The sequence below is a fragment of the Penaeus monodon genome, chromosome 18, assembly GCF_015228065.2.
Source record: "Penaeus monodon isolate SGIC_2016 chromosome 18, NSTDA_Pmon_1, whole genome shotgun sequence".
NCBI lineage: Eukaryota > Metazoa > Arthropoda > Malacostraca > Decapoda > Penaeidae > Penaeus > Penaeus monodon.
This window is the reverse complement of record NC_051403.1, coordinates 25,375,554-25,385,553: the sequence shown is the minus strand read 5'-3', so window position 1 is coordinate 25,385,553 and position 10,000 is coordinate 25,375,554. Positions and strand designations below refer to the sequence as shown.

At 38.7% G+C, this 10,000-nt stretch overlaps 1 protein-coding gene across 1 annotated transcript in view; it reads right to left on the bottom strand.

Annotated features, from left to right (window-relative positions):
- LOC119584685 (guanylate cyclase 32E-like) overlaps positions 1 to 10,000 on the bottom strand; it is a 67,244-nt gene that overhangs the window by 25,632 nt on the left and 31,612 nt on the right. The window contains exon 3 of the mRNA XM_037933358.1: positions 2,691 to 2,813. Coding sequence (XP_037789286.1) covers positions 2,691 to 2,813 — 123 coding nt within the window. The remainder of the gene's footprint in view (positions 1 to 2,690; positions 2,814 to 10,000) is intronic.

The following is a 10,000-nucleotide window of genomic DNA, read 5'->3' as shown; positions in this document are numbered from 1 at the left end:
ATGATGATGATAATGATAATAATTAATAATAATAATGCTCAATACTAATGATGATGATGCAATGAATAGCAGAGTATGATGCTATGATGATGATAATGATGATAATGATGATGATGATGATGATGATGATGATGATGATGATGATGATGATGATGATGATGATGATGATGATGATGATGATGATGATGATGATGATAATCACGCTGATGATGTTCTTGATGATCATGATGATGATTTCCAATGAAGTTATGATCTAATCTATATTTAGCGAATTTTAAATCCCTTCTGTAGCGGGAAAATGAGGAGCTTTTACTCTTATGTCTAGCGATTTTTAAAGTCCAGTCTAGCGGTTTTGTGGAAATGTCAATAGCAACATTATACGAACAAATACACCGTGCGAAATAACCCAGCGTGGGACTTATTTGGGGAGGACCAGACAAGGAAAAAAGTTAAAAAAAAAAATTGATAGATATATCAATGCCATCTGATTGGGCTGTTTTCATCCGAGAGCAAAGGCTAAAAAAAAAAACGCTTAAAAAGGCTTAATAAAGATAAATAAAATCTTTAAAAGGGGGGCTTTAAATGGCTTAAAAAGTCTTAATAGAGCTTTAAAAACCGACAAAGGAAAAAGCTACAATATGATTATAAGAAAAAGATAAAAAATCTATTAAAAAAAACGAAATATACCTGGATTCTACAACACAAAGACAGTCACGCTATAAAAATTCGGGACTAATAAGAAAACAATGAACGTTTTCAAGATCTCTGTCCACAGAAGAATCACAACAGGACTTGTTTATCCGGAAGAGCACGAATTTCGCTGTAAGGAAATGGTTTAAAACGAGCATCTGAAGCGACGGCATTATTATGATAATTATGCCTTTCATTAGCATCATTATCCTTTGTTTGGTCGTTATTGAAAGTATTGTCCATCGTATCATTATCTCCGTTTTAGTGTCATTATCTTTATCAGTTACCTACATTATGCAAGCTCTCTTCACCATCGTCATTATGTTCAAGGTACAAGTTTGAATAACTCATATTACTTATCCTCTGTCTCCTTATCCTCTTTCTTCTCTCTTTTCGTTTTCCTCCTAAATTCCTCTCTGTCTCCCTCCTCTTCCTTTTCCTCCTCCTCCTCCTCCTCTTCTTCTTCCTCTTCATCCTCGTTCTCCTTCTCCTCCTCCTTTTCCTCCTTTTCCTCCTTTTCCTTCCTGTTCTTCCTTCCTGTTCTTCCCTTTCCTTTCTCTGTCTCCCTCCCTTGCCTTCTTCCTCCTCCTTCTCCTACTTCTCATTTTTCTCCTCCCCCTTCTCCAACGTCCTCTCCTTCCTCCTCCTTCCTCCTCCTCCCTCTATTCCCCCCTTCGTTCCTCCTCTTCCCTCTTTTCCCCCCTTTGTTCCTCCTCCTCCCCAATATCATCAGCAGCAGCATCCTCATTTTTTTTATTATCATCCTCCTCTTTTTTCTCCTCCTCCTCCTTGTACTGTTCCCCTTTTTCTCTTCCTCATCCTCATCCTCTTTCTCCACCTAATTTCCCCAAGCCACTAATTCTTCCTCCACCCTACTATCTTCCTCCCCCTTTCGCATCCTTTTCATCCTCTTACGTCCTCTTCCCCTTCCTCCTTCTCTTCCTCTTTCATCCTCTTCCACCTCTTTCAACCTTCTTCTCCTCCTCTTTCATCCTCCTTCCCTTTCCTTCACCTCTTTCCACCTCCTCATTCCTCCTCTTCCTCTTTCCACCTCTTCTTTCCTCCTCCTATTTTCCTCCCAACAGAAAAAAGAGAAAAGAAGAGAAGAGAAGAGAATAGGCAATCACCCCGAGAGAAGGACAGAGATCGAGCGCCAGAGACACGTGATACTCGCCTTGAGCTCTGACACCGAAGCCAGACCTGGATGTGGGATGGAGCCTCTGATCTCTCTCTCGCTCTCTCGCTCTCTCTCTCTCTCTCGCTCTCTCGCTCTCTCTCTCTCTCTCTCTCTCTCTCTCTCGCTCTCTCTCGCTCTCATCTCCCCTCCCGCTCTCTCTCTCCCCAGCTCTCTCGCTCTCGCTCTTCTCTTCTCTCCTCTCTCTCTCTCTCCTCTCTCTCTTTTCGACTCACTCCAATTATTCTCCAATCCCGTCCTCATTCCTCCTCTCCTTCTTCTTCTCCTCTTCCTCTCCTCCCTCCCTTCTCTCTCTCCTCTCCTCTTCTCTCTGTCTCTCTCTCCCCTTTCTCCGCTCTCTCTCCTCGTTTCTCTCTCTTTTCTCGTCTTTCTCTCTGTTTCTCTTCTCTCCGTCTTCTCTCTCTCGCTCCTCTCTCTCTTTCTCTCTCTTTTCCTCTCTCTCTCTCTCTCTCTCTCGCTCTCTCGCTCTCCTTCTCTCGCTCTTCTCTCTTTCCTCTCTCTCTCTCTCTCTGTCCCTCTCTTTTTTCCTCTCTCTCCCCCCTTTTCCCTTCTCTCTCCTCTTTTTCTCTCTCTCTTCTCTCCCCAACCCCCTCCTTCCTCCTCTCCACATCTCCCTCCCTCTCCTCTCCCTCCTCCCCTTCTTCCTTCAACCCCCACCCCTCCACACCCGCACCTCCCCTCCCCTCACTCCCTCCAACCATCCCCCTAACCCTCCCCTCTCCCATCTCCCCCACCCCTCCACCCCTCCCCCCCACCGCCCCCCCTCCCTTCCTCTCCCCCCCCCCTTCCCCCCTTTTTTTCTTACCTTCCTCCAGTTAAAACGCTTGAGAATGGCCGTAACCGACTTGCTGATCTGCGTGTCGGGCGGCCGTGTCCTGGCGAAGGTCGGGAAGTTGACCTTATCCGACGTTTCGGGATGCGTGCAAAACTGCCGGGGAGAAAAGAGAAGAAACGATTAAAAAAGAGGAAGAGAGAATTGCTAAAAAAAAAAATAATAATAAGTAAATGAATAAAAAAATAATAATAATAAAATAAAAAAAAAAGTCAGATGAAAGATGTTTACCTGTTGGAATGTTGTTAAGTGTGTTTATTTGTGAGTGTGTGTCTTTGTATATCTTTGTGTGTATGTGTGTGTGTGCGTGTGCGGCGCGCGCGCGCGCGCGCGTGTGGTGTGTGTGTGTTGTGTGTGTGTGTGTTTGTGTGTGTGGTGTGCGTTGGTGTGGTGTGGTGTGTTGTGTTGTGTGTGGGTGTGTGTGTGTGTGTGTGTGTGTGTGTGTGTATGTGTGCTTGTGGTTGAGTATACATGCGTAGGTTGTTGTATGTGTACGTTTGAACACTTCTGCATATACACATATTTATCTCGTATATATGTATACACATGTATTTTGTATGCATGTACTGTAAATATGCATAAGCCTGTTTTCTAAATAAGTTTAATACACATAAACCCACATTTACTGTCGGCCTACCAACGACACAGAAATATACAGTATCCGCGTTGAACAAAAAAAGCTTTAAAAACGCCCGTTATATTTTAATCAATGACAAAACATTTCCCAAAAAAACAAAAAACAAACAAAAAATGCATATATGAAAGCCCCGGTGAAAAAAAACAGTAGTTCCCGTATATTGTAATTTTTTGGAAAGGTGGCATGCATTTGTTTATAAATATAATTTTTTCTCTATTTTATTTAAAAATGTTTTCCAAAAAAAGGTAGAGCGTTTGGGGGATTGGACTCAAAATGAAAATGTAACGAAAAAATTCACGGGTTATACCTTTTTTTTCGGGCCAATAACCTTAAACAAAAAAAAACTTATTTAAACAGATATTTAAAAAAGATGTTTGGGTTTTAAAAATATATATTAAATGATGATAACAAAATACATGAGTTTCTTAGGCACGCAGGCTAATAATTTTATTAATATTTTTGGGAAATTTCCCTATAAAATTTTTATTTATTTGTTTTTTCGTGACGTTTTTATTGCAAAAGGGGGGTATCATCAATGTAATCATGAGTGTTATTAATCTCAGGTTTCCCTTTTTCATTATTTTTATTGTCAATGTTTATTATTTCATAGTTCCCCTCGTTATTTTTTTTGAGTGAATTTTTTTCATTTTTATACAGTGAGTAATGAGCTCATTTTTCAAACCAACACAAATAAAAAAAACTCTCTACTCTTTCCCCCATCTTTATTTTCTTGTTCCTCCCTTTTCATCATCCCCCTTTTTTTCCCTTCGTAAACTCCTCTCTTTTCTCTTCCCTCTCTCTCTCCTCCTTCTCTCTCCTCTCTCTCTTCCTCTCCTTTTTTCTTTTCTCTTCTTCAAGTTCTTCTTAACAACAAACATCATTTTTCCCTTTGGAACGCGACCACCCCCCCGATGAATACACAAAATATACGCCAATATGCTGTAGTGAGTAAACAGCATTATACAGGCAACATGAACCCCCCAAAAAGCAAACGTAATGGTCTGAGCAAGTATTAGCAAGATAGGGATAGGGATAAGTTTGAAATAGGACATAGCTACGATACTTGCCCTTGTCTCCAAGCTACAGTATTTGGGTAGTGTCAGGTATCAGGCGGAGTCGCGGAAAATGAAGGATTAACTTTGGAACGATGAACAGAGATTTGATACCGGTAATAATTCTTATTAGAGGTTTCATTCTGCATCAATTAGCAGCGAGTTTGCTATTAATAGTCTGTATCGTATTCTCAGCTGGTATGATCAATGCTAATTGGCTTGGTTATTTGAGATAATTAGAGAGACAAAAGAAAATAGAGATTTTTGGTTTAGACAGCTGGATAAAAAAAAGTAATAGTAATAATTTCTGGCGCATTCTAAGTACCTCTTTATTCATAATAAAACATAGTAAATCGGTAGAAGTTGATAGGTATCCATAACGTCAAAATTCATCGCTTTACAGAACATTATTCAAAGAACTCGAAATTCCACAGAATATTCTGTTACATAACGTCGTAAACTAATATACATGAAACTTAAGCCCGAGTTCTCTCTGAATTAACCAAAACTTCGCCGATATTTTTTTTCGTGTGTAATAATAATACCATCAAAGGAAATTAAAAGAAAAATAACACCAACCAAGAAGCTATCAAACCTCACGGTAATTAATAGAGTAATTTACAAGTACTTAGAAACTCAAATGGGCCAATTTGAATAGTCTTGTAAGTATATCTTTCTCTTATAAGAAGTTCTTGGTCAATCAGTAACTTGTATGATTATCAATTTATCCATTAATCTATTTATATATTTCCATTTCCATCTGTAATTCTGTTTATCTATTTTTTTCAAAATGTGTCATTCTATTTCTCTTCATTCATTAGTTCACTAACTATATTTCTAAATACTTTCTCATTATTATTCATTCACAAATTTCTAAACATATTCATTTTATCATTCATCCATATATTTCTAAACATATACTTTTCATACATTCACGAATTTCTAAACATATACTTTTCATACATTCACGAATTTCTAAACATATTCACACTTCATTATTCATTCATAAATATGTAAATACCCTCGTGTTTCACTAGATTTACAAATTCATCCACGCATTTCTGAAAGTAGTTATCGTAACAATTTCATGTACATATCCATCCCTATGTCTCCAGCTCTCTTTATCAGATTAATTAAACCACCTATCGATCACATAAAGTTTCCCTTTCCTAATTAATCAGAACGCATATCAGTTCAAATATTTTTAAGTTTATTTCATCGGAATCACTGTGCAGGGAAGACCTAAATATGAATATTGATAAGTAATCTATTTGAATGTAATGTAATTCAGTATGCAGAATCCACCATCACTATCACCATCATCACCATCATCACCACCATCATCACCACCATCATCACCATCACCACCACCATCATCACCATCACTATCATCATCATCACCACCACCACCATCACCACCACCATCATCATCATCACCACCATCCTCATCAACATAGCTCTTAATTGAAGCGAGCATCTTATCTAATAACAGAGAATGGAGCAGCTAATGACCCCCAAGTAAAGTGTAATTAGTACTATTGTTTTAATTGTTTTGCATCTGAAACTTCACCTGGATTATCGCTGAGGATGAGATGGGTCATTATAGTGTTAATGATGAATCCGAAAAAGCAGGGAATGATAAGAGATTTTTGTGATGCATAATTTTGAGACGAAGGAAATGTTGTGATTTTAATATGACTTAGAGGCGTTTTTGAAAATGTGTGAGGAGGATAATGAGAATAATGATAATAATGATTATCATGTGAAAAATGATAATAGTGATAATGGTAATTATAACAATAATGATAATACTACTAATATTGATAGTAAATATAATGATAATAATAATATATCTCGCTCTCTCTCTCTCTCTCTCTCTCTCTCTCTCTCTCTCTCTCTCCTCTCTCTCTCTCTCTCTCTCTCTCTCTCTCTCTCTCTCTCTCTCTCTCTCTCTCTCTCTCTCTCTCTCTCTCTCTCTCTCTCTCTCTCTCTCTCTCTCTCTCTCTTACTCTCTCTCTCTCTTTCTCTCATTATCACTATTACTTTTCACACTATCTTCAGCATTTTTATCATTGTTACTATTCTTAATCATTAGGCATCAACCAAGAATTCTCAAATGAGACAATAAAAAAGCAAAACTCGCACGGAAGGGTTATTATAAAAAAAAGAAGGTCGGGGACATAAACGAGGTCAACATAAAAATAAAAATCAAGGTCATGAGAAAGGTCGAAGTCCACACGAAGAGTTAAGGAAACGAGGTCACAAAAAAGGGTCACAGTCAAAAAAAAAAAAAAATCAAGCATATATATATAATCAACAAAAACTCAAGGTCACAAACGGTCAGTACAGAAAAAAAAGTCACCAAAGGTCAAAGACTCTTAGAAAGTCACACAAAAAGGGTCGATCATGAAATGTCGTGAGATCACATATAGTATAATACATCATCAAATCAATTTACTTCATAACAATTACTCTCTCGGTCTCCCAAAACCTATCTCCCGCAAGCGCTTAGTAAGCAATGTAAATTAAAAACGAAATAAAGATGAAGAAAAAAAAAGATATTAATGATAATAAAAAAATCATAATGCTATTGATAATAATAATAATTAACATCAACTACAACAACAACAACAATAATAATAATAAGCAAAATGATAATGATAATAATAATAATAATAATAATAGTAATAATAATAATAACAACAATAACAATAACAATAATAATCAATAATAAACAAAATAATAATAATAATAATAATAATAATAATAATAATAATAATAATAATAATAATAATAATAACAACAACAACAACAACAATAATAATAATAATAGTATAATCACGAGTAAATATGCGTTCGAGTGCGTGTGTTCGTTTCCGTTTTCTAAATAAATGCATCAGAGAGGAGAAAAATAAAGTAGTTTTAAGTGGTTAGTCGCGTTGCTCTTCAGTCTTATTAAAAGCTTAACTTCAGACCTAAAGCGAGGAATTTGAACCGAGGATTTTAAATATTTACAAACATCATCTTTTTTTTTCTAACACTGTCTTTTTTATTTTTTATTTATTTGTTGTTTTCCTAAGAAAGTCTTCCTCGTTCCCGGCCACAAACAAAGCAATAATTATATATTCCATCTTCAATCTTCGCCTTATTTTTTTTATTTACCTTTTTATTTAATTATTTATTTACCTTTTTTTTGGGGGTGGGGGTGGAGTGGGGGGGTCATTAATAAAGCTGTTCTCATTTGCTTAGGAAATACCCTCGTATCATTACATCTTCCACGTGGAATAACGAGATCTCGCGACACTCCGTAAGCCCCGCGGTGTGTTATGTCGTCCCTCCTTTGAGCCACATTTCGAAAACGAGGGAAAAGGACAATTTTAACCCCTTTTATCTAAGAACGTAGCTCCACCTAGGATATGAAACAGCAAAATGAATCACGCAATTTACGACTTGAAACAGCACACAAAATCACACTCTATACGACAAGAAATAACACACACAAATTCACACTATTTACGACATGAAATAACACACAAAAATCACACTCTTGACGACAGGAAACAGCACACAAAAATCACAATATTTACCATAGAACTGAAGAGAGGGAAACAGAACTTCCTCGCATAGAAAATTGGTAAACAAACTGGCGTAAAATGCAAATGGCGGCGCTCGAGACGGCATCAAAGACAACTTCACGAACCGGAATAAGGAACACGACGTTTCCCGCGAGTAAAATGGCGCACGACGAACGCGACGTTGAAATTTACGATCGACGCTGATTTTTTTTTCAAAGAAGGAGGAAGAAAAGGAACTTGGTAATTAATAATAATAATAAAAAAACGATGGTGAATAGAAGTATTCTCGAGAGAGAGAAAAAAAAGAAGACTGGAATGAGGGATGGAAAATTCTTGAATAATTAAGTCCAGTAGAGGAAAAGAAAATGAGTAATACGACGTTCGAAGTGGATATTTGGAAAATGAGGGAGAGAGAGAGAGAGAGAGAGAGAGAGAGAGAGAGAAAGAGAAAGAGAGACAGAGAGAACAGACAGAGACAGACAGAGTGAGACAGAAAGGGAAAGAGGCTATGGAGAGAGAGATAAATAAGAGAAACAACGGGAAAGAGAGAGGTGAGAGAGAGCGAAAGAAAGAGAGAGAGAGCGAGAGAAAGAGAGAGAGAGAGAGAGAGAGAGAGGAGAGGAGAGAAGAGAGAAAAAGGGAGAGAGAAAGAGAACACATACCCCCCCCCTCTCTCTCTCTCTCTCTCTCTCTCTCTCTCTCTCTCTCTCTCTCTCTCTCTCTCTCTCTCTCTCTCTCTCTCTCTCTCTCTCTCTCTCTCCAAAAGCCTTCGTCACTTCCTAGTGGCAAGTCCCAGATTTCTTCGCGAGGTGAAGTAGAAAAATGATTATAGATTCCTTCAAAGCGAGCACTAAAAATGCTTTAGGCTTTTCGTTTTTCGATTTGTCTTTCTCCCTTTCCGCTTGGGAGAATACGGAGAAAAGAGGGAGGGAGGGAGAGGGAGAGGGAGGGGAAAGGTGGGGGAGGGGAGAGGGAGAAAGAGGGAAGGGAGGGGAAAGGAGAGGGAGGGGGAGGGAACGGAAGGGAATGGAGGTGTGAGAGGGAAGGAGGGATGGAAGGAGTGAAGGGAAGAGGGAAGGGGAGAAAAGAAGGGAGAGGGAGAGGGAGTGAGGGAAGGGAGAGAGGGAGGTAGGAAGTAAGAATGAGAAAGTTTATAGAGTGAGAGAAGTGAAAAAAGAAGGATATATCCAAATAGGAAAAAAATAAATATCCACGCTCACGAAAACAGACACGCACCATCACCATCATCCTTATCATTACTATCATATTACGAGAGAGATGAAGTTGATGACATCCCCCCCCCCCCTAAGCTCCCTATCGCAGTCACCTTATCGACTTTCAGGTAAGTAATCAGACGCTGTATGATAATAATGATGTTATAAGACGAAAGATGAGAATGATAATAAAGATGATGGAGGGATAGGTATTAGCAATGATAAAAATATTGATAACGAAAATGATAATGACAGACAGACATACAGAAACACAGACAGACGGAGGCAGATACAGAGAGAAAGACATAAATAGTCACACAAAGAAAGAAAGAGAGGGAAAGAAAAAAAAAAGAAAAGGAAAAGATAATGAAAAAGAATAAAAGAAAAGAACTTCAGAAACCGCCAATCGGTTTCTGCGCAACCAGCCCCAACCGCCTCTTCGAATAACGCAAAAGAGGAGGACGACGTTCGGAACCTTTTCGGAGAACGCGAAGCCTTGGTTCCCCGGATACAAGATCTTTCCAATTTTAGATAAAATAATCTCCCTCGCAGTCCGTCATTTTCTGTCTTGCGCAGACTGTACGCTTGGAGAAAGAGAGAGAGAGAGAGAGAGGGGGGGGGCCGCGAAAGATGCAAAACAAGAGAAATTCGGATAGAAAGGAGAGGGAAATAAAGGGGGGGAGGGATGGAAAGGATAGAATGTGCGATTTGGTTAGAGCGTTGGACTCAGCGTCTATAATGGCAATCTGAGTTCGAGAGGTCGAGTCACCGGCCGGCGCGTTGGTTCCCTGGACAAGGAACTCCA